This window comes from Oncorhynchus clarkii, chromosome 21, assembly GCF_045791955.1.
Source record: "Oncorhynchus clarkii lewisi isolate Uvic-CL-2024 chromosome 21, UVic_Ocla_1.0, whole genome shotgun sequence".
Classification (NCBI taxonomy): domain Eukaryota; kingdom Metazoa; phylum Chordata; class Actinopteri; order Salmoniformes; family Salmonidae; genus Oncorhynchus; species Oncorhynchus clarkii.
The window spans coordinates 15,662,304-15,687,222 of record NC_092167.1 but is presented as its reverse complement, the minus strand read 5'-3'; the positions used below and the strand labels follow the sequence as shown (position 1 = coordinate 15,687,222).

Genomic DNA, 24,919 nt, shown 5'->3' with positions numbered 1-24,919 from the left:
GAGTGTATGTGCGCATATATACTTTGTATGTGGGTGCATTTGTACAGTGTGTGTCTGTGTGTGTGTGTCTGCGTGTGTGTCTGCGTGTGTGCACACCTGTGTGTCTGCGTGTGTGCACACCTGTGTGTATGACCATCGCCTCTCACCTGCTTTGCTGCAGTCTACTGTGAAGGTGTTCTTCTGCCCTACAAAGGCCTTTGATAGGCCGGCGCCCCGGGAGACCACCTTACTGGCATCCGAAGAGAACTTAGGGCCATAGGCCACGCCCATCGACGACGAAGACGACGACGTCTTGGTTACTGTCTCCACAAGAACGGACGAGGTTTCATGTAGACTGTGACCACCAGAGAGACGAGCACCTAGAGAGAGAGAGTGAGAGAAAGAGAGAAAGAGAGAGAGAGAGAAAGAGAGAAAGAGAGAGAGAGAGAGAGAGAGAGAGAGAGAGAGAGAGAGAAAAAGAGAGAAGAGGGAAAGAGAGGGTGGGATTGCATAAGTGGGGTTGTGTAAGATCTATAAACACATCTGGCGTGTTGCATAATCTCTCCTCATATAAAATATAAACACACACAGCTTAGGTGCCCTCTGGACAAATACATCATGTCTAATATAATAGGAGTGTGTAGAGGCTAGGGAATCTTCCAACTCATTACACCAAGCAAGGTCTGAGGACTCTTTAGTAGACCAGTACACACACACTTGCCATCTCTCCATCAACACATTCTGGACTCAACACTCAAATGTTAGTGTCTGGGTAGCGTTGCTCTATAGAGGCCTTACCTGTGACTTTAGCCTTGAAGGGGCTGCCTACGATGTGGGATGGTCCTCCGTATTTGATGGTGATGAGATAGCTGCCGGGGGCCATGGGTGTGTAGGTGACCTTGTAACCCTCGGGACAATCCTGACAGTCCATCTTGACCTTGGACGGCCCATCGATGGTCACTGACAGAGCACCCGACCCCGCATTACACGTGTTCACTACAAAATCTGACGCCGCGCCTACAGGAGGGGACAGAGATGGACAGGGAAAACATCCAATCAGAGGTGAGTTAGAAGACACATGTGAGCCAATATTGGTAATTTATACATTTTTGTGGATTTTTCCTTACAGTGGTCTATAGGCCTTCTTTGGGTATTTGAAACGACCAAATTACTGAACGGTGTTAAAATTCTAATAAACCCTTACCGTATTTGTCTCCCTTATTGTATGTGTTTGTGTGTGTAGGACACAATGTTCCTCATACCTGTGGTTCCTCCTTCCAGCCCAGGTCCGAAGGCTGACACCATTCCCGGGTCTCCGACCTGTCCGATCTCTCCCACACGGATCTTGAAGGGACTACCGGGAATGTGGCTCCCGTTGAAACGCACTTCGATGGAGTGGACTCCGTTTTCCCTCGGGATAAACCGGATGGCGTGCTGGTCTGCAGGGGAACAGGAAGGGGAAGGTTAAAATGGCCGACATTTGACAATATTCACAATTTACTTACTGAACCTTTCATAAAGCAAGACATGCAATTGAGATGAACTTCTTTATAATGTAGGATGAGCACCTGGTGCTTTGGTTGTACAAGCCCTCTACTGTAAAATACTACTACTGCATGTACTGCTGGTTTTTGACTTGATGCATTTTCTTAATTATCAAAGGAATTGAATAAATCTGGTGGAAAAGGCATTTTCTGTACTGTGTAGTAGTGAGTTGTTGTATCGTCAGTTTGTAAAGTGCTATGTCTTACCGCTGTCCAGCTCAGTAACATAACACTCCTCTACAGCTCCGGACGGGGTGTGAACCTTAGCATCTATCAACCCCCTCGCCCCGTTCAACTGCACCGCGAACGACGCCTCCTGGCCCACCTTCAACCCCATCTCCTTCAATCGCAAAGGTTAAAGGTCAATGATCTAATAAGCCCCATGTGGCCAGACTGATGACAGGGTGTGGGGTAACACATTTCCTCTAAAGCAGAAGCAGCTAATAATAATAATTATCCAACCATCTCACCCCCCAACTTTAACACACACACACACACACACACACAGCCTGCATATAGATTTTAGAGTGGCCTGCCAAATCTATCCACTAATAAAACTATTCTAAATTCATTTACAACTCAAATATAGATGACGTTCCACCTCTGGTTTAAATCCAAGAAGAGGTTATGACAGGTGTGTCTATTCATATAGCAGTGAACTCTGCCCTCTGTATAATACCATTCCAGTCCTCGCTAATAATGACAGACATCAGAATAAGGTCTGAAATTTCCAAGAAACTGAATATCTTGTACAACGCTGTGTACTAACTACTCACTTCACAGACCAGTGCAAACTGGCTCTAACCAGAATAGAAAGAGGAGTGGGAGTCCCCGGTGCACAACTGAGCAAGACGACAAGTACATTAGAGTGTCTAGTTTGAGAAACAGATGCCTCACAGTTTGTGCTGTTCTGTGAAGGGAATAGTACACAGCATTGTACGAGATCTTCAGTTTCTTGGCATTCAATCGCATGGAATAGCCTTCATTTCTCAGAACAAGAATAGACTGATGAGTTTCAGAAGAAAGGTATTTGTTTCTGGCTATTTTGAGCCTGTAATCAAACCCACAAATGCTGATGCTCCAGATACTCATCGAGGCTAAAGAAGGCCAGTTTAATTGCTTATTTAATCTGAGCTCCAGTTTTCAGCTGTGCTAACATAATTGCAAAGGGGTTTTCTAATGATCAATTAGCCTTTTAAAATGATAAACTTGGATTAGCTAACACAACGTGCCATTGGAACACAGGAGGGATGGTTGCTGATAATGGGCCTCTACACCTATGTAGATATTTCATTTTAAAAAATCAGCCTTTTCCAGCTACAATAGTCATTTACAACATTAACAATGTCTACACTGTATTTCTGATCAACTTAATGTTATTTTAATGCACAAAAAAAACGTGTTTTTCTTTCAAAAACAAGGACATTTCTTAATTAAGTTACCCCAAACTTTTGAAAGGTAGTGTATATGTGTGTGTATGCCTGTGTGTGTGTGTGTGTGATCTAACCTGTAGGCTGGTGACTGTAAGGCGGCGTGAGTTATCAGACAGAGTGGCGATGGGGACCATGAAGGGACTGTCTGGGATGTGCTCATCATTAAACTTAATGGACACCTCATAGTCACCTGGAGAGAGAAAGAGAGATAGAAGGCACAAAGTCAACCTTGTGATTTCAGGTGTAGAATATGTCCAGTATGTTGTTGTGTACATTAGATGAATGTAGTGTGTATAATATATTGGTCTGACCTGGTTCCTGCACCACATAGGCCACTCCGCAGGATCCATCCTTCCTGTCTTCAAAGCTGATCTCTGCCTTACTGGGCCCCTCTACAGCGATGGACAGACCTCCTGCACCAGCCTCTCTGGTCCAAATACTAAACTCAGCTACAGAGGAACACAGACAGTCAGTTATACAGTATATACAAAGGGGAAAGAAGCATGGAAGTTAGGAAACAATATACATAGGCAGTTAGGAAAGCAAAGGCTAGCTTTTTCAAACAGAAATTTGCATCCTGCAGCACAAACTCCAAAAAGTTCTGGGACACTGTAAAGTCCATGGAGAATAAGAGTACCTCCTCCCAGCTGCCCACTGCACTGAGGCTAGGATACACTCTCACCACTGATAAATCCACGATAATTGAGAATTTCAATAAGCATTTTTGCTTTCCACCTGGCCACCCCTACCCTTGTCAACAGCCCTGCACCCCCCACAGCAACTTGCCCGAGCCTCCCCCATTTCTCCTTCACCCAAATCCAGATAGCTGATGTTCTGAAAGAGCTGCAAAATCTGGACCCCTACAAATCAGCAGGGCTAGACAAACTGGACCCTCTTATCAACTGAAATTGTTGCAACTCCTATTACTAGCCTGTTCAACCTCTCTTTCATATCATCTGAGATCCCCAAAGATTGGAAAGCTGCTGCAGTCATCCCCCTCTTCAAAGGGGGAGACACTCTAGACCCAAACTGCTACAGACCTATATCTATCCTATCCTTCCTTTCCAAGGTCTACAAAAGCTAAGTTAACAAACAGATCACTGACCATTTCGAATCCCACCGTACCTTCTCTGCTATGCAATCTGGTTTCCGAGCTGGTCATGGGTGCCCCTCAGCCACGCTCAAGGTCCTAAACGATATCATAACCTCCATCGATAAGAGACAATACTGTGCAGCTGTATTCATAGACCTGGCCAAGGCGTTCGACTCTGTCAATCACCAAATTCTTATCGGCAGACTCAACAGCCTTGGTCTCTCAAATGACTGCCTCGCCTGGTTAACCAACTACTTCTCTGATAGAGTTCAGCGTGTCAAATCGGAGGGTATGTTGTCCGGGCCTCTGGCAGTCTCAATGGGGGTGACACAGGGTTCAATTCTTGGACCGACTCTCTTCTCTGTATACATCAATGATGTCGCTCTTGCTGCTGGTGATTCTCTGATCCACCTCTATGCAGACGATACCATTCTGTATACTTTTGGCCCTTCTTTGGACACAGTGTTAACTAACCTCCAGACAAGCTTCAATGCCATACAACTCTCCTTCCGTGACCTCAAATTGCTCTTAAATGCAAGTAAAACTAAATGCATGCTCTTCAACCGATCGCTACCAGCACCTGCCCGCCCGTCCAGCATCACTACTCTGGAAGTTCTGACTTAGAATATGTGGACTACTACAAATACCTAGGTGTCTGGTTAGACTGTAAACTCTCCTTCCAGACTCACAATCCAAAATGAAATCTAGAATCAGCTTCCTATTTCGCAACAAAGTATCCTTCACTCATGCTGCCAAACATACCCTCGTAAAACTGACTATCCTACCGATCCTTGACTTCGGCGATGTAATTTACAAAATGGCCTCCAACACTCTACTCAGCAAATTGGATGCAGTCTATCACAGTGCCATCCGTTTTGTCACCAAAGCCCCATACACTACCTACCACTGCGACCTGTATGCTCTAGTTAGCGGGACCTCGCTTCATATTTGTCAACAAACCCACTGGCTCCAGGTCATCTAGAAGTCTTTGCTAGGTAATGCCACGCCTTATCACAGCTCACTGATCACCATAGCAGCACCCACCCGTAGCACGCGCTCCAGCAGATATATTTCACTGGTCACCCCCAAAGCCAATTCCTCCTTCGGCCGCCTTTCCTTCCAGCTCTCTGCTGCCAATGACTGGAACGAATTGCAAAAATCACTGAAGCTGGAGACTCATATCTCCCTCACTAACTGTAATCACCAGCTGTCAGAGCAGCTCACAGATCACTGCACCTGTTCATAGCCCATCTTGTAAATAGCCCATCCAACTACCTCATCCCCATGCTGTTATTTTTGATTTTTTTGCTCCTTTGCACCCCAGTATCTCTACTTGCACATTCATCTTCTGCATATCTATCACTCCAGTGTTTAATTGCTAAATTGTAATTATTTCGCCACTATGGCCTATTTATTGCCTTTACCTCCCTTATCTTATCATTTGCACACACTGTATATTGACTTTTTTTCTATTGTGTTATTGACTATATGTTTGTTTATTCCATGTGTAACTCTGTGTTGTTGTTTGTGTCACACTGCTTTGATTTATCTTGGCCAGGTCGCAGTTGTAAATGAGAACTTGTTCTCAACTAGCCTACCTGGTGAAATAAAGGTGTTCTCAACTAGCCTACCTGGTTAAATAAAGGTGAAATAAAAAAATGAATACAAAAATGTGGATAGTTTCATTATCTTGATCAAAAGCCCAACATAGTCCTACATTTAGTGACTGGCTGAAAAGGCAAGGCTCTCCTATTCAGAAGCTTCATACCCAGCCTATGACTTGCTAAGAGAGCTCTACTGCCAACCTACCTGCCACTCCTGCAACTCCTCTATCCAGCCCCGTGCCCCCAGCCCGGACCTTGTGTGCCCCTCCCTCTCCCAGGGGCCCCACGGTGAACTGGAAGGGGCTCCCGGGGACATGCTGGCCCCTGTACTTGACGTTGACCGTGTGGGGCCCCATCTCCTGGGGGATGAAGCGGACGCTGTAGGTGCTGTCCTCGCCGTTGATGATCTCTGCGTCCTCCGTCTTACCCCCCGGACTGGTCACCTGGGCCGTCATCTCCTGGGTCCCCTGGTCACCTGTATTGGGAGGAGGGAAAGAAAGAAAACAGGGAATGAGAGTAGGGAGAGATATAAATACAGTGCCTTGCGAAAGTATTCGGCCCCCTTGAACTTTGCGACCTTTTGCCACATTTCAGGCTTCAAACATAAAGATATAAAACTGTATTTTTTTGTGAAGAATCAACAACAAGTGGGACACAATCATGAAGTGGAACGACATTTATTGGATATTTCAAACTTTTTTAACAAATCAAAAACTGAAGAATTGGGCGTGCAAAATTATTCAGCCCCCTTAAGTTAATACTTTGTAGCGCCACCTTTTGCTGCGATTACAGCTGTAAGTCGCTTGGGGTATGTCTCTATCAGTTTTGCACATCGAGAGACTGAATTTTTTTCCCATTCCTCCTTGCAAAACAGCTCGAGCTCAGTGAGGTTGGATGGAGAGCATTTGTGAACAGCAGTTTTCAGTTCTTTCCACAGATTCTCGATTGGATTCAGGTCTGGACTTTGACTTGGCCATTCTAACACCTGGATATGTTTATTTTTGAACCATTCCATTGTAAATGTTGCTTTATGTTTTGGATCATTGTCTTGTTGAAAGACAAATCTCTGTCCCAGTCTCAGGTCTTTTGCAGACTCCATCAGGTTTTCTTCCAGAATGGTCCTGTATTTGGCTCCATCCATCTTCCCATCAATTTTAACCATCTTCCCTGTCCCTGCTGAAGAAAAGCAGGCCCAAACCATGATGCTGCCACCACCATGTTTGACAGTGGGGATGGTGTGTTCAGCTGTGTTGCTTTTACGCCAAACATAACGTTTTGCATTGTTGCCAAAAAGTTCAATTTTGGTTTCATCTGACCAGAGCACCTTCTTCCACATGTTTGGTGTGTCTCCCAGGTGGCTTGTGGCAATTTTTAAACAACACTTTTTATGGATATCTTTAAGAAATGTCTTTCTTCTTGCCACTCTTCCATAAAGGCCAGATTTGTGCAATATACGACTGATTGTTGTCCTATGGACAGAGTCTCCCACCTCAGCTGTAGATCTCTGCAGTTCATCCAGAGTGATCATGGGCCTCTTGGCTGCATCTCTGATTAGTCTTCTCCTTGTATGAGCTGAATGTTTAGAGGGACGGCCAGGTCTTGGTAGATTTGCAGTGGTCTGATACTCCTTCCATTTCAATATTATCGCTTGCACAGTGCTCCTTGGGATGTTTAAAGCTTGGGAAATCTTTTTGTATCCAAATCCGGCTTTAAACTTCTTCACAACAGTATCTCGGACCTGCCTGGTGTGTTCCTTGTTCTTCATGATGCTCTCTGCGCTTTTAACGGACCTCTGAGACTATCACAGTGCAGGTGCATTTATACGGAGACTTGATTACACACAGGTGGATTGTATTTATCATCATTAGTCATTTAGGTCAACATTGGATCATTCAGAGATCCTCACTGAACTTCTGGAGAGAGTTTGCTGCACTGAAAGTAAAGGGGCTGAATAATTTTGCACGCCCAACTTTTCAGTTTTTGATTTGTTAAAATAGTTTGAAATATCCAATAAATGTCGTTCCACTTCATGATTGTGTCCCACTTGTTGTTGATTCTTCACAAAAAAATACAGTTTTATATCTTTATGTTTGAAGCCTGAAATGTGGCAAAAGGTCGCAAAGTTCAAGGGGGCCAAATACTTTCGCAAGGCACTGTATATGGGAGAGAGATGAAGAAAGAGAGAGAGGAGAAGGAGAGAAGGACACAAGGAGGAGAAGTGCTTCAGACAAACTTCAAAATACTGTTCACTCTTCAAACATTCAGGTTGTCAGTAGGGGCAGTAGAGAATCATAGAGACTGTATGAGGTTAGTCAGACTGAGATGTGGATTCAGCGGTCTCTGGCTCTGTGTGATGTCAGAGTAAGATGGCTGGGTCACAGAGGTGACAGCCATGAACTGCTCAGATTTTCCATCTGTGCTCTCTCCTTTAAACGCCCTCCTATAAATTCCAATCTGGGACAATGGGAGAAACATGGAGCGACTCCCCAACTCAACACACACGAAGGCACACACGTTAATATCCAGACATGTTAACACCAGATCTATAAAATTGACTATTTACATACATAACTGTATCATGCAATTTTTTATTTTTTTTATTAAACTTAATCAAGCAGTAGTTTGACATACATTTGTATTCTAGATAGACAAAAAAGCATAGCCAAATTGGACACCACACAAAACACACACATTCCGAATCAATTAATCGGCATTAGACAGGCATCACACACCCTCTTGTGTCACACACACACCCTCTTGAGGCTGTCTGGTAGTGGCTGGTATCCCACTGAAGCCTGTGAGACTCTGACTACCCAGGAACTCTCCAAACACGTCCCTGAAGGGGTCTCCCCCGACCTGGGTACTCTCCTCCACGCGCACCTCCCGCTTGGTTTCCCCCGCCTGTGTCTTACTAATCTCTGTGCGCTCCGTGCGTGTGTACGTGTGACTGCTGCGCGTGAAAGTGCGCGTATGCCGCTCCTGGGCCGACACCATCTGGAACCAATTACCTACAGAGGGTGGAAGGGTGGAAGCAGGGAGGGAAGGAAGGAGGGAAGGAGGAAGAAAGGGCAAGAGATGAAAATAGAACTATGCAGTAGGAAGATCAAGCAAGGGGTCACAACAGTGTGTAAGAAAGGTATGTGAAAGCATGTGACTGCAAGGAGAGGAAGACAAGAGAAAGGGAGGGATGGTAGATAGAAAGGAGGAGAGCCAGTGGGCTTTTTGGAATCCCAATCCTTGACCACACACAGACCATAACGGTTCTCACCTGGTATTTTGAGGTTGAGGTCACAGGTGCTGCCCACAGTAGCAATAGATGGAGCATGTCTCTTCCTAGTGATGCTCTCCTTCACCCTGCCCTCACCACACACCTTCACCATGAAAGGACTTCCTGTGGGATAGACCAATCACAGCCTGTCAGGAACCCAAATCAGACAAAAAAAATGCAAGACCACCCATAGCAAGATAAGTCTGTTTAGATAGGAGCTGAACTGTATACAGGCATGTTGTAAGACACCCGAGGCCACCCGAGGCCCCCTGAACTCACCTGGGACGTGCTGTTCAGCGAACTTGATGTTGATGATGTAATTTCCTGGTTCAGTAGGACAGTAGGTCACCTTACAGGTACCATCCTCCACATCCTCACAGTTAATATCCACCTTACTGGGACCCTCGATAGACAGGCCCAGACCACCATAACCTGATAGAGAGAAAGGGAGAAAAGAGGGAGGGAGGGAAAGAGAGAGACATGAGAAGAGTAAAGGGATGAGAGAAGATGTCACAGTAGAAGATGACTGTTGGTTACACCAGCCATATCCACATTGTAATGGAAAACTGTAATTTATGCAGCCATTTTGAGTATTATTAACAGTAAAATATGTGAAACATTTTACTGCAGCATACTGTAAATGATGGTCCATTGTGGGAACATTCTGTAGGCAGGGAAATTATTGCTGTATTTTGAATGGTACACTGTAAAAACCATAACTTGTTTTTACTGTAACTTACTGGCAGCCTGTTACCTGTAAATTACTGTAAAAAAGTACAGTATATTATTGTAAATCCGAAAGAAATGTTGGATTAACCGTATATTATAAAGAAAGCACTTACCGCAAAAACAAGTTAAGTGTACTGTAATTCTATCCCACAGAATACTGTATCGTACTGGATTTTTGGAGTGCCAAAAAGCTTTTGACCACTAGTGGGTGGTTTTTGTTAAGGCCTCTAGAAATCCAAGTGATATAAAACACCAAATATTCATTGCTATGCTGTAAAGAAAAACACATTACCTACGTAGCAGCCAATCTCCTTACACCAATCACATGTAATTACAGTAAAATACTGTCAAATACAAATCCTAATCCCCTCAATGATTTTCATCCATCCATCCATCCATTTATTCATTACAATTACAGTAGCATTTACTTTTTTACAGTATAATACAGTCAATTATACGGTATTGTACTGTGTGTCATTACACAGTACTTGCTTTGATACAGTAGTTAGATAACAGTAGGTGTACTGCAATATGAAATACAGTAACTTACTTGCCAATGAGCTGCCTGCAAGTTACTGACAAATTCCCGGCAACCGTGCACACACAACAAAAACTATTAACTTAAAACTTCTGAACGTCTAAAGTTGAATATTATCTTAACCCTCTATAATGACAATGAATACCAATGAATACTATACCAATGAATACCACAATGAATACCAATGAAAACACCCTCACCTGCGTTCCTGGTGTCAACTATGAACTCAGCCACCTCAAAGATGTGTCCCTCCACCAGTCCCTGGCCAAACACTTTGACCTTGCTGGCGTCACCGATCTCTGACTGGCCCACCATGATCTTGAAAGGGCTGTTGGTCACGTGCGTCCCGTTCTTCATCACACTCACAACATGCTCCCCTACCTCCTTAGGAGTGAATGAGATACCTAGAGAGGAGGACGGATAGAGGAGAACGCAATCAGGTACATGAAATGACTATATCTCTGCCTCTTTATGGTTCAAACATACAGACGTTTACCCTTGCTGCCATCTTACCAGGTCTCTCTGGACACAAAAAAAGAGGTTTACACAACTAACAGTTGTGTTACTGACTAAATAATAGATTGATAAACTTTGGGACCCGGGCCTGGTGAGTGGCTCACCGATGTGTCGATTGGGCAGTCTCTTGAGGAGGCAGGGTTCCTCGTTGCCCGACGGTGCTCTGATGCTCGCTGTCAGGCTGGTCAAGTCTGTCTCTGAGATCTTCAATGACACGTCTGTTGCCGTGCCGACGTTGAGCTGGGATGTCCTCATAGTGTCATCTCCTACAGGGGAGAGACGGACAGGAGAGAACAAGAATGAAGGCGAGAAAATGAAAAGCAAATAATGCTCTAGCCTTGTTGCATATTCCTATCTCTCACACACACACACACACACACACACACACACACACACACACTACCTGTGATCTTGGCAGTGTAGGGGCTGCCGGCGATGTGTTTGTTGTCAAACTTGACGATGATGTTGTAGTCTCCTGGCACAGTGGGAAGGTAGGACACAGTACAGGTTCCATCCTTATTATCCTTACAGTTGATCTCTGCCTTAGAGGGACCCTCCACCGCCAGGGACAGACCACCTAGACATGAGAGGAGAGAGAGAGAGAAAGAGCAGAAGTGAGGAGAGATGGGGGAATGTCAGGGGAGACAGAAGGGGTGAGAGAGGGTTGGAGGAAAATCAGGCAGGGGAAAGGGAATGAAGATTTTGAGAATTGTTGAATACCATTTTTAATACCATGATAGAATTTGACCATAGCACAGTAGTGTATGGTATTATTTTGTTTAGTTCCTTACCTTCCCCTGCATCCTTCGTGACGATGGTGAAGGTGGCAGGTTTGTTGACCATGCCGTGGCTCAGACCAGGACCATAGGCTGTCACATGACCACTGTTAATGGCATCTACATAGAACTGGAGGGGACTTCCTGTGATGGAACAGTATGAAACGACCAATTATAGATCTACTTCCTGTATTGAATTTGTGTGTGTGTGTGTGTTTGTTTATGGGCGTGTTTCTCTATGCAATATGTACCTGGGATGTGGTTTCCGTCATATTTGATGTCCATCTCATGCAGGCCTTTCTCTGTAGGGGCGTACTTCACTGTTACTGTCCCATCCTTGTTGTCTGTGATGTTAGGACGGGCTGTCTTACCTGAGGGCATTCGCACCTCACCTGGAAACACACACACACACATACACAGGTAAATTATTATCATTCATAACACAGGAAACACCACACACACATTTGTCAGACATCAGTTAAATCTCACCTGTGATCTCTCCCTTCTGAACAGTGAACGGAATGACCAGGTTGAAGGGGCGGAGCATAGGCTCCATGATATCGCCAGGGGTGACGGGCTCTTCTGTGGCCTATGAAAGGGAAATTATGAAATTAACATTGGCATTCTGGTCTATATCTCTGCTCAGGGACAGTACGAGGGGATGGAGGTGAAAGCACAGCCCAGACAAAGGCCCTGACTCTGGGCAGACAGGACAGGCGAGAGTCCAGGCTTTGAAGGCCTGAGCGGTATGAAGATAAGCTGAAAGAAAAACAGTCAAAGCGATGCGAAAGCGTCCCGCGCACAGACAACAGACACATAGATGCTCAATGGCTATCGCCATAAAGTAGACAAGCACAACAGAAATGAAGTGGACATACAATGATTCTTTGCGAGCAGCATCTGAGGACAAGCAACACAGTTTTTGAGATGTGCATGGGAAAGTAAAGTAGGACTCATGGCGTTGAGATATGAAGGAGGTGGGTAAGCTGAAGGAGGGGGTGGAGGTGAGGTGGAGGTAAGTGCTGGCAGGGTGGGGTGGGGTGAGGCGGGGTTTGGGGTAGGTTTATACCCAGTGAGGGGGGTAGCCCTGGTAGGCCTGGTAGGGCTGTTGTAACTGGAGCTTGTCACACGGTTCCTCTATTATAGGGACGGTATCACTGGCCTGGTGGGGAGGGTAAGACTCACGTTTAGGAAAACGTCATAGAAATCGACGAATTACTCATCGTATTTCTATGGGTAACTTACAAATCACCATGCGTACACAGTTATAGTAATCCTCCAGGATTATCGTAGGTTCATGTAAGTGGCACACCATGCGCAACTCCTATGTTATCATAGAACTGTGTAATACATTTAAGCAATAAGGCCCGAGGAGGTGTGGTATGTGGCCAATATACCACGGCTATAATAAACTGGTTACCAACGTAATTAGAGCAGTAAAACAAAAAAACAAAAAAACAGTTGTACATGGTATGATATACCATGGCTTTCAGCCAATCAGAATTCAGGGCTCAAACCACACAGTTTGTAATTACTGTTATGTGATATGAGTCAAACCTACTGTATGGGAACCAGCCTAGAGATCACACAACATTGTGTCACATCATAATGTTACAGAAGACATTCAATGAATGAATCACATTCATGGCAACACTTTGACAAACAAACACCACTTTCCCAACAAATTCAGGTAAGGACTACAGTACCCATGATTTCGTGGGTACTGTAGTCCCAGAAAGTACTCACCACCACGTGGAAGGGGCTGTTTGGAATGTGTTCTCCTCCAAAGCGGATGGTGATGACGTATTTCCCAGGTTCCGGAGCCGTGTAGTAGATGTCAAAAGTTCCATCGGAATTCTCCACCACGTCCACGTCTAGCTCCGCCCCATCTGGCGTCGACACCTTACAGGTCACCTTTCCCTTCCCAGCAGCTTTTGCGTCCACAGTGATGACGGTCTCTTCGCCGATCTGGATGGTGGGTCCGAGGCCTGAACCTGTCAAGAATGATTGACATGTAAAGGAGACCATACAAAACTACTGAAACTATCCTGTCATCACTAACATCAAGTCAATATAATCACATGCTGTACATACAGTATACTGATATGCATGCTAGTTTTCAGAAGAATTAACATGTTTAGAAATGCTCACCCAATCCATGTCCTCCAATGGAAACTGTAAATAGAAAATAAAACCATTTATGGTGCCTCATGGGTTAAACCCACTCAAGCTACCTCATCAGAGCAATGATTATCCAGGCCTTCCTCCATAGAGATATACAGTATAGATATACATTTACAAATAGTCCTCTCACTGACCTGTGACCAGACACTTGCTGGCGTCTCCAGTGGGCAGGGCATGGATACGATAGGGTGAGTAGGGAATCTCGTCTCCTCCATACTTGATGGTGATGGTGTAGCGCCCTGTCATGTCTGGTACGTAGGACACTGTGTACGTCCCATCTCTGTTGTCACGGATATTGGCCTTTTTCGGCTTGCCTTCTGGGTCCTACAGTTATAGGGATATGGTATGAGTGGGTGAGTGTGTGTACTCATGTAAACTGTAACTTTTATATGTATGTCATCTTTTCAACATGACGCTACACTAATCTGTGCACAATGCAACAATGGGAGTGATTATCTTTGAAAATGGATGGTGCTATGTTTAGGGAAGCGCCATTTTCTACAGTTAGTGGGATAAAGAAAACCACATTAGCCAATTAGCCAAACCCAATGGAGGTCAGTCCACACAGACTGGGGAGGAGGGACACTGAGGGGATGGAGAATGTCTTTCATGTGTACTACTGCTTAGGAGAAACGTTCACTTTCAAACATCCAACATCCAAGAGATCCCTGTTCCTCCCTCTACTGATGTGTAGTGTCCCAACTCATCACAGAACCACAATTGTTTCAGTGAAGTTTCAGCCAGGGAGTCAAGTTAATCCTTTGTTTATGCATTGTTTTAACTTTGGTCTACAATCCCTTTTTATCTGATTCCCTCCTCTCTCACAGTAAGAAGAGAGGAGAGTGAAAGGAGACAGAGATGACAAAATAATCCTCCCAGGGTCCTCAGCAAGTACAAAAAAGACAAGGGATAAAGGAACGAGGGGACTAGGGAAGAGGGGATGAAAAGGGAACAAGAGGGCGAGGGGAGACGGCAGACAGGGGGAGGGGTGAAAGAGAAGAGGCCAGAAAAAGGAAGAGCAGGCCTTACGGAGCCTTTCTTAAGAATACTGAAGGGTATGGTCCCCTTGACTATATGCTTCTCCCATACCCTCCTGCCCCAGTCCTCCACAAACACTGAGGCCTCGCGCCTGGACCGATCCGGACCCTGCAGACAAGTCAACAGGCAGACACATCACAGCCACAACCCAACCACATCCCAGATCAGGGAGGGGGAGAGAGAAAGGAATGGGTAGAATGGGGGGAGGGGCTGACTTGACATGTTTTTTGTTTTTTTTAATCACACAATAAGAAAATAAGGTAGAAATGTCCAAATTGGTAATAAGTATGAATCATAACAGGGAGCTTGAAGAGATGTTTATCATCTTAAGGTTAAAGAAAAAGTATTTGAGGTTTGAAATAGGGATTTCAATGGCTGAGCTCACAGTGTATGAGAGTTTCCTGTCTAGAGAGGAAGTGACAGAGGAAGAGGTGACTCACCAGTATCTGCACAGTGAGCAGGCCTTCGCCAGCATCGCGGGCATCGATGGTGAACTCCACGGGCAGGCTGGCAGGCACACCCTGGGCATTCAAACCTGGCCCACTGGCACGCACCTTACTGGCATCATGGGCAGGCAATGTCTTGATCTTATACGGACTGCAGAGAGAGAGAAAAACATAATTTGAAAGAAAGGAGTGTCACGACTGAACGGTTTATGAAAGATCAAGCAAGACATAAGATTTCAATCTCTCAAGGATTTAAATGTTTCAGTTCAACTGAATTTCCACTTCAAGAAAGGAAAAGAGCATCAAGAGAGAATGACAGAGGGATGAAAACATTGCGTAGTCAGTACAAAGATTTGATGAAAACATCAAAGATGTTTCTCTGTGATCACAGTTTGGTTCCTCCTCCTGCTGTTCTGACCTGCGAGGGACCTCCTGGTCAGCGTACTTCACACACACGGTGTACGGGCCGTCCTTGGCCGGTGTGTAGGTCGCTGTGTGTGTTCCGTCTCCATTATCTGTGATGTTCACTGGCTCAGCCACTCCTGAGGTGGGAAGTAATGAAATATTGATCACAGTCTGAAACCTTAAAGCGAAAGCTATTTGGTGTGTGCGGAGGGAGGGGGGTGTCTGTGTGTGTGTCTCTCTCTTTCTCTCTCCTCTTACCAGTTGGTCCGTACAGCACCACTCCCAGAGGGGCGAGGCCAGCCTTGCTGGTGTCCACCGTGAAGGTCTGAAGAACATGGGCTCTGACTCCACTACCCAGCCCTGGGCCTGAACACCTCACCTTACTTGGGTCCACCAGCTCTCTCACTGGCACACGGAAAGGACTCCCTGCAACACACACACACAGACAGGATGGAATTGCACACTTATAGGTATACAGATTAAGTGTACATTGATGAGTAGTCATTGGTTTATGTATCTCTTTGAAAGCCCTGACGAAACAAAACATTCTCATTACATACTTGTAGCATGTGTTAAACAGGCCCTGTATTGACAAGATATTCGAGTGACCGCTCTAACAATGGAAATACATGTCCTCAAAGATGGAAAGCAGGCAGGGGAAGACGAGATCAGATGGGACCATTCTAGCCAATGAGAGGGCAGATCGGCATGTTTACAACAGGCCATAGAAATTTAAAGAAAATCATAGTTCCAATAATTGCTTCTAATAAAACAGATGTATGTCCTTGAACCGACTATTTTAAAATTGCACACAGAAGAAGTTATAAGGGTAATTTAGTTGCTAAAGGCAGCTTCCAGTACCCCGGCCGGCCTTCAACTTGAGTTACTCAATGAGGGAGGAGCACTGAGTTAGCATGCAACGTCACTTCCTGGAGTAGCTCAAACTGCTCATGTTATGTCTCCATGAGACGCCATCTTAACGGACTTAATTTGACTTCCAAGCACTATTGAGTCTTCACATAGGAATGAAAGGTGTCACATGATCAATGGTTTTGTCCATTCATATATACAGTCATTGGGAAGCCCTCAATGGCAATGTCCATGCTAAAACTGGTTATATCCATGATGAGTCCTCTATTTCTATGACATGCACAACTCCGATAAACATATATTTTTTCAAAGTTGCAAAATGCCACATGCGTCCACTTATATCAGTGCATTCGTAACAAGCTAGCCATTACAAAACTTCTATTCGATCAAATAACCCTCACCTAACAAATTAGCGATTAAACTCTCATTGACCTCCATACAAAAATTCCTCTCTTCATTGGCATATTTTCATGGACAGATTTTGGGCAGAGTAAACATCTCGCTTCACTTCATCCTCTCTGACCAAGCAAAACATTCTCATTCCATACTTATAGCATGTGGTCTAGTGTACATCGATACACGTACCTTTTAGAAAGCCGAGACCAATCAAACATCTTCCATAACACTAACAAAACTCTTTATCAACCCAATCAAGAATAGTTTAAATTCTTTCCACAAGGTACCTGGGATGGGCAAGCCTCCGAAGGTAATGTTGACATCATAGTCTCCCGGGGTGAAGGGGATGTACTCCACACTGCAGCTGCCATCTTTATTGTCCTTACAAGACATCTTAGCCTCTGATGGACCCTCGATGGCCAGGCCCAGACCCCCTGTACCAGCACCCCTAGAGGGGGAGGGAGGGACGGAGAGAGGGGGACAGAAAGAGAGAGGGAGGAGAGAATAATATTTTACCTAAATGCTGAATTGAAACATACCAGTATCTCATAACTGAGAAAAAAAAATTGCCACACCATTTAACCTTTCTCACCCTACTTACACCCCATTTCAAACATCTAATTTTCACCCCAGTTTGTGTCCAGTGTGTACCCCATGAACACAGTGGCAAAAGGATGCAGTGGTGCTCTCTGATGGAAGCCTTATGTTCTACATGGTAAGGATGATGATTACATAAGTAAGTTAGTGTGTGTACCTGGTTTCCACAGTGAAGCGGTTCGGTTTGTTGACCAGGCCCTCCTCCAGACCAGGACCGTAGGCTCTGACGCGGCTGGGGTCACAACCCTCCGTTACCGGGACACGGAACGGACTGTTAGGCACCGTCACATCATCATACAGCACCTCAATCAGGTGCATCCCTGAACACACACACAGGGAGAGAACACACACACAGTAAGACAGTACACACACACACACACACACACAAAAGCACATTGGACTACTTTCTGTTGAAAGCAGTGTGACCTCCAAAAACCCAAACTCAACTACAAATCACGGTGGCCATCACTAGGGGAATACTGATTAGATTACTAAGCTGCTACAAAAACTGTATGTGTGTGTGAACTTCATTTTGAAAAGTCGATGTCAAATCCAGCGGGCTGAGGCCTGAACGTAACAGACATCCCCTACACTGGCTACTAATACCTCTCTCCCTCCCCCCCCCCCCTCTCTCCCTCCCCCTCTCCCTCTCTCTCTCTCCCCTCTCCCCCTCCCTCTCTCCCTCCTCATTCTCTCTCTCCTCCCTCTCTCTCCCCCCTCTCTCTCCCCTCTCTACCTTATCCTCCCTCTTTCTGTTCTGTGTGTCTCTCTGATCTTCTCTCTCCCTTTTCCAAGTGATCTCAAAGTGTGTGCTCTCTTTCCCCCTTGTGTCCTCAACAACCTGGGCCTATATATACACACATCAACCCCCTCCCACTTCTCAATAACTCACAAATATTCACAAATTATATCACAGTATGAGTGCTGAGCTACGATCAGACCCCCCCCCCCCCCCCCCCTCCCCAAACTGATCCTATATCAGTGCTCCTACTCATAGCCACTTGGTGAATATGCGCCAAGGGGCCTACACTGGGAGAAATCACACTGCTTCCTGGCAGGCTAGAGTATGTTAAAGTCATGAAGGGCAGAATAGCTGAGCTTGGCTCTTTTCCCCCTGGCTAAAGGGGAGGGAAAAAAGTTAGTTTTATGAAAGCCACTTGGTTTATTTTTGTGGAATTACAACGTGCTGGAAAAACATTCATAAAACAAGGTGAGCCCCAAGGCTACCCAGACTCCCTCACTTCAGGCCTCAGAGGGGCTATAAGTCAATCAGATGGGTGTACTGAGGCGGCTCTGGGCTCATTCAGGTACAATAACATCCAAGGCAACCTAATGACTTTCCAATGAGTTTTGGTGTTATGAATGGTAGATAATACATTGTGCCTGATATTCTGCTCCATCATAATGTCCTCTAGATAGAATGTACATCACATTATTGGTGCAGATGCATGACTCAGCCTTACCATCCTCATAGGCCGTGTATTCCACTCTATAGGTGCCTTCCCCCTTGTCAGTGATGTAGGCGTCTGTGTTGGCGCCTGTAGGGTTGACGATGCGGGCCTTGACATGGCTGCCCCCGGTCTTGCTCTTGGCACGGGCATCCACGATGAAATGGGTGGTCACCTCCCTCAGGACCCCTGTGGACAACACAGATACTGTATGTATGTGGAGCTTGGTTGATTTGTCTGTCTCTCACAGGTGTCTGTCTGTCTGTCTGTCTGTCTGTCTCTCACAGGTGATCTGTCTGTCTGTCTGTCTGTCTGTCTGTCTGTCTGTCTGTCTGTCACAGGTGGTCTGTCTGTTTGTCTGTCTGTCTGTCTGTCTGACTGTCTGACTGTGTCTGTCTGTCTGTCTGTACTTATCATATACATCAAACACATGGTTTCCATGTGTTTGATACCATTCCATTTGCGCCGTTCTGGCCATTATTATGAGCCGTCCTCCCCTCAGCAGCCTCCTGCACTCTGATCACATATTCTTTCTCTCTATGTGATAGACACACATTTCTCTTTCTCTCTTTCTCTCCCCTTTCTATCTAGAACTTATCCCTAGGGATCTAAGGTGCCAATCAGGAACACATGATTCCTGCCAATCAGGAACACATCCAGCCAATCACAAAGCAATTACAACCCCTCACTGTCAGACATGGCCAATCAGGATCGTCCAAGTCTAATCAAAGCCAGACAGGGCTGTGCAGGCCAGTAATGTCAGTCAAGCTGTCAGGTCGCTATGGCTAATTGTCAGTTTATTTTCCTTCCTCTACAGACAGAAAGAGATAGGGGAGAGAGAATAGGATTGGGAGAGAAAGGACAGAGAGAGAGAAAAAAGGAAAGAGAGAGAGGGAGGGAGGGAGGGAGGGAGAAAGAGAGCGAGATAGAGGGAGAAATGATCAAATACACAGACCACAAATTTAGCACTGCCACACTCTATTAGTCAGGTTTTGAGTGTAGGCTATTCCCCTGACATCTGGAACCAAGGACTGAAAATGGAGACAAATTTGATCCAATCAATTACCGTGGCATTTGTGTCAACAGAAACCTGGCAAAAAAATACTCTGCGCCATCATGAACAGCATATTACTTATTACACAATGTCCTGAGCAAAAATCTAATTGAATTCTTACCAAATGATCAAACTTCAGACCACATGGATACCCTCCACATGGATACCCTCCACATGGATACCCTCCAAATGGATACCCTCCACACCCTAAATGTTAAACATGAGAATCAAAACAAAACATTTCTCCTGCTTTGTGAATTTCCAAAAAGTCCTTGATTTAATCTGGCGTGAAGGCATTTTTCTCAAATGAATAGAAAGTGGTGTGGGTAGAAAAACATACTGTGTGACGTCATCAAATCAATGTGTAGAAATATAGTCAAAATTGGAGATTAACATACACATTTATTTTCCCAAGTGAAACAGGGGGACAACCGGAGCTCAAGTCTATTTAATATATACATTACTGAATTGGCAAAAACGCTAGAAAAATCGACATCACCCGGTCTCACTCAGACATAAAATACCTCCTGTATGCAAATGACATGGTGCTGCTGTCCCCCACAAAAGAGGGGTTACAGCAACAACTAGATCATCTGCAACAGTTCTGTCAGACCTGGGCCCTGACACTCAATCTCAAAAAGACAAAAACATTATATGTTCCAGAAAAGATCCAGATGACAGGAAAACCGATATCCATTTGTACTGGGCTCCACTGATGTGGAACACAAACACCTACACATTTGGGACCAAAAAATCTGCTCCACAGGAAACTTCAACCGGGCTGTGAAAGAACTTAAAGCCAAGGCAAGGTGGGCTTTATATGCCATTAAAATATCTCTCAAGTTAGACATACCAATTAGGATCCGGCTCAAAATATTCAAATCAACAATAGAACCAATAGAACCAACACTATAAGGCAGCGAAGTGTGGGGTCCGCTTACAAAACAAGAATTTGACAAATGGGACAAACACCAAACTCAAACACTTCATGAGGAATTCTATAAGAGGATCCTAAGAGTACAGAGAATAATTCCAAACAATGCATGCAGAGCAGAATTAGGCCAATTCCCTCTTCTGATTAGTATCCAAAAAAGAGCCACCAAATTGTATAATAACTTCAAAACAAGTGACCCCCACTCCTACCATTACAAAGCACTCAACTGCCAAGAGGTGACCATAGAGAAGAGTCCCCTCAGCCAGGTGGTCCTGAGGCTCAATTCACTAACCACTACCAACCCAACAAATCCTCAGGACAGCACTCAGAAAATCTGGCCCAAATTATCACAAAGGAAAAATAAAAATATATCACCTACTGGAAATCCCCCACAGATTTCTATATATATATTTTATACCTAAAGGGGACATCAAATTCCAAATAAATAGCTAAATGATCCATGATATGACCATCTTAAAACAATCTTATATGTCAGCTTAGAACCCGCCCCCCCAACGGCTTAGACTCTTAAGAATGAATTACAAACAGTCTAGTATATTGCTGTCTTTGACCATCGTCGCTACATGTTCACTTTGACAATGTAAGTGTTTACTTTCCCATGTCAATAAAGTATACAGAGAGAGAGAGAGAGAGAGAGAGAGACAGAGAGACAGAGAGACAGAGACAGAGACAGAGAGACAGAGACAGAGAGAGAGAGTGAGCGACAGAGAGAGAGACAGAGAGACAGAGAGAGAGAGAGAGAGAGAGACAGAGAGAGAGACAGAGAGAAAGATAGAGACAGAGAGACAGAGAGAGAGACAGAGAGACAGAGAGAGAGAGAGAGAGAGTGAGTGAGCGACAGAGACAGAGACAGAGAGACAGAGAGAGTGAGTGACAGAGAGAGAGAGAGAGTGAGTGACAGAGAGAGAGAGAGAGAGAGAGAGAGAGAGAGTGAGCGACAGAGAGAGAGACAGAGAGACAGAGAGAGAGAGAGAGAGAGAGAGACAGAGAGAGAGACAGAGAGAAAGATAGAGACAGAGAGACAGAGAGAGAGACAGAGAGACAGAGAGAGAGAGAGAGAGAGTGAGTGAGCGACAGAGACAGAGACAGAGAGACAGAGAGAGTGAGTGACAGACAGAGAGAGAGAGAGAGTGAGTGACAGAGAGAGAGAGAGAGAGAGAGAGAGACAGAGAGACAGAGAGACAGAGACAGAGAGACAGAGAGAGAGAGAGAGAGAGAGAGAGAGAGAGAGAGAGAGAGAGAGAGAGAGAGACAGACAGACAGAGAGACAGAGAGAGAGAGAGAGACAGAGAGAGAGAGACAGAGAGACAGTGAGAGAGACAGAGAGAGACAGTGAGACAGAGAGAGAGAGAGAGAGAGAGAGAGAGAGACAGAGAGACAGAGAGACAGAGAGAGAGAGAGAGACAGAGAGACAGAGAGAGAGAGAGAGAGAGAGAGAGAGAGAGAGAGACAGAGAGTGAGAGAGACAGAGAGAGAGAGAGAGACAGAGAGAGAGAGAGACAGAGAGAGAGAGAGACAGAGAGAGAGAGAGAGAGAGAGAGAGAGAGATAGAGAGAGAGAGACAGAGAGACAGAGAGACAGAGAGACAGAGAGAGTAAGCGCTGGACAAGCAAGGGGAGTGATAAAGACAGGAAAGACTGCTTTTGTGCTTTGAAACACAATGGAATGACAGAGGGATAGAGAAGAGATGGAAGTCTCTTGGCCAGAGCTCTTTACTGTGACACTCACCCTGTGTTTGATGTCATGGCTGGCCTGAACTCAGTCAAGAGTTAGACTAGCTGTAAATTCTCTATATAGAGCACTTCTTTTGCAACAGGGTGCCATTTTGGATACAGCCAGTCTTTTGAACAGCAGGGATGTGGTAGCCTCTGATTTAAGCTACAACCTTTACATGACAGTTACTTATATTGTATTTGGCACCGTAAGAATGAACTTCTTCATTCATATTACTCTTTTTCTCTCTGAAAATATCTCTTCTATGTACTGTTAAGAGTGGGCTACATACTGTCTTTAAAAGTCCTAAACCTTGTTTGAATCACACAGAAGCTATTCAGTGGAAATCCTGTTTGAATTCTGTATCAAATAAGTGCAATGAAGCCTGAATTCTGATTCAGTGAAAAACAATCAAAGTGAAAAGCCTATTGTCCGTCATCGTCATGATGATGATGATGATGATGATGACAATTATCTACATTTGTGAATGGTCTTACCTCTGGGTTCCACTCCTGGTCCGTACACCTTCACCCCGCTGGTATCCACGGCTGGGTCCACTTGCACACGGGCGGGGAACTTGGGCACGGCGTGGCCCCCATATTTAATGGTGATAGTATACATGCCATGGAACTGTGGGATGTACGTGATAGAATAGGTCCCATCACTGTTGTTCTGAACATGCACCTCCGCCTTCGACCCCGAATCGGAAATAATCTCAATGGTCAGCTCGGCGTCCCCAGCCTTGGCGCAGTCCACTACGAACGACCCTGCCTCGTTGACCTTCCCTCTCTCCAGGCCTGGCCCACTGGCCGTGACCTTACTGGGGTCAAACACGGACTGTACCATGGCCTTGAAGGGGGAGCCGGGGATGTGCTGCTCGGCAAACAGGATGTTGATGGCGTATTCGCCGGGCTCTGTGGGCAGGTAGGAGACAGAGCAGGACCCGTCGCCGTTGTCCTGGCACTCGATCTTGGCCTCGCATGGCCCCTCCACGGTCAGGCCCAGCCCGCCGGTGCCCGCACCCTTGGTGTCAATGGCGAAGGGGGCCGGCTTACCCACCATGCCCCCCTGGAGGCCTGGGCCATAGGCACGCACCTGAAAGACAGCAGGGGGAGAAACCATTAGACTAACAGGGGGGGTGATTAGATCGCAATGGGTGCTCTGTGTTACAAATAAAATGAAGCACGCAATATTAAGCGCTTTAGGAATTTCAGTAATAGAGCCATCAAAAGTGAAGAAGTTACAGGAGTCTCATCTGCCAAATGCTTGAAAGATGACTGCATCTGACCAACATTAAAAATGCATATGTCTATGGCTACAATAACTATTTCAGTTCTTTCTCTGTCTGACCGGCGCATTCTAAACCCTCCCAGTAATGCCTTCCGAGAGTGATGGCGCAGTCCAGTGACTGACATATGGCTCTTCCTGTTTGGCGGTGGGGAGGGGGAGGGAGGATGACGTATTGGGGAACATCTGGTGAAGGGGTCAGGTGTGTTATGGTCCAACGCCTCAGTCCCACATGGGACAGCAGTGACCTCACCGCCTGACTCATCTAACTGCGACTAAACGTAAAAACTCACTCACACACATACTATCTCTCGCTGTCTCTTTCCCACACACACACACACACACACACACGCACGCACGCACACACACACACCTCCTGGGGTTGGTTAATGATTGGTACTCTCTGGGTGAGTCTTGGACAAAGCAAACAGCCCCCAGGTGATCAGAGTGATGAATATGTTTCATTATTACTGTATTACACTTCTACTGCTTCTGGACCTGTCTGTCTGACTCTGGCGGACCAGGGGACCAGGGGAGAGTCAGGGGGGAAATAGTACAGTATGGAGAAACGGTGCCAAGGGAAGACATTACTATACTAAAGACTAACTGGGAAAGAGGATGGATGGGACAAGAACACAGGGATAGAGAGGGAGACGGGGAGTGGGGCAAAGAGAGAGAACGGGAGATGGAAAAAAGGGACAGAGAGAGGGGGGAGATACTCACTACTAAGATGGGACACACTGGGTTTTGAGTTAGACAGTTGTTAAATGGAAACAGACAGTTGTTAAATGGAAACGGAATGCAATGATGTGTGTCATCAGACAGGAAGCCTCCTTAAGTCATGTACTAATGGAAGTTCCTCCCTATAGCTCTCCACGGGACCACCAGGACAGCGACCCTACAGGCCCTAAAGAGACTGATACAGTACATGCAGCCTGGACCAAGGCCAGGTCTTCCTTACCGTCTAACCCCATGCAGACCGGACCCATCGCTTTATAGAGCAGCACACAGAGTTGTGAAATGTCTGAACATTCCTTCCAGCAGAG

At 45.6% G+C, this 24,919-nt stretch overlaps 1 protein-coding gene across 13 annotated transcripts in view; it reads right to left on the bottom strand.

Annotated features, from left to right (window-relative positions):
- Positions 1–24,919, bottom strand: part of LOC139378650 (filamin-C-like) — a 111,899-nt gene that overhangs the window by 1,118 nt on the left and 85,862 nt on the right. For 2 of the 13 annotated variants that reach the window (XM_071121008.1, XM_071121012.1), the window contains 28 exons: positions 23,084–23,681; positions 18,880–19,053; positions 17,574–17,736; positions 17,107–17,267; positions 15,812–15,979; positions 15,567–15,690; positions 15,143–15,299; positions 14,694–14,810; positions 13,799–13,988; positions 13,632–13,655; positions 13,227–13,474; positions 12,550–12,642; positions 11,970–12,069; positions 11,732–11,872; positions 11,496–11,624; positions 11,108–11,281; positions 10,809–10,970; positions 10,389–10,592; positions 9,201–9,353; positions 8,922–9,044; positions 8,386–8,661; positions 5,859–6,128; positions 3,268–3,405; positions 3,031–3,146; positions 1,731–1,863; positions 1,242–1,418; positions 778–996; positions 147–359 (listed from right to left, as the gene is read on the bottom strand). In XM_071121008.1, the coding sequence (XP_070977109.1) occupies positions 147–359; positions 778–996; positions 1,242–1,418; positions 1,731–1,863; positions 3,031–3,146; positions 3,268–3,405; positions 5,859–6,128; positions 8,386–8,661; positions 8,922–9,044; positions 9,201–9,353; positions 10,389–10,592; positions 10,809–10,970; positions 11,108–11,281; positions 11,496–11,624; positions 11,732–11,872; positions 11,970–12,069; positions 12,550–12,642; positions 13,227–13,474; positions 13,632–13,655; positions 13,799–13,988; positions 14,694–14,810; positions 15,143–15,299; positions 15,567–15,690; positions 15,812–15,979; positions 17,107–17,267; positions 17,574–17,736; positions 18,880–19,053; positions 23,084–23,681 (4,945 nt within the window). The remainder of the gene's footprint in view (positions 1–146; positions 360–777; positions 997–1,241; positions 1,419–1,730; positions 1,864–3,030; positions 3,147–3,267; positions 3,406–5,858; positions 6,129–8,385; positions 8,662–8,921; positions 9,045–9,200; positions 9,354–10,388; positions 10,593–10,808; positions 10,971–11,107; positions 11,282–11,495; positions 11,625–11,731; positions 11,873–11,969; positions 12,070–12,549; positions 12,643–13,226; positions 13,475–13,631; positions 13,656–13,798; positions 13,989–14,693; positions 14,811–15,142; positions 15,300–15,566; positions 15,691–15,811; positions 15,980–17,106; positions 17,268–17,573; positions 17,737–18,879; positions 19,054–23,083; positions 23,682–24,919) is intronic. The other 11 variants (XM_071121011.1, XM_071121016.1, XM_071121013.1 and 8 more) reach the window with 8 other exon arrangements.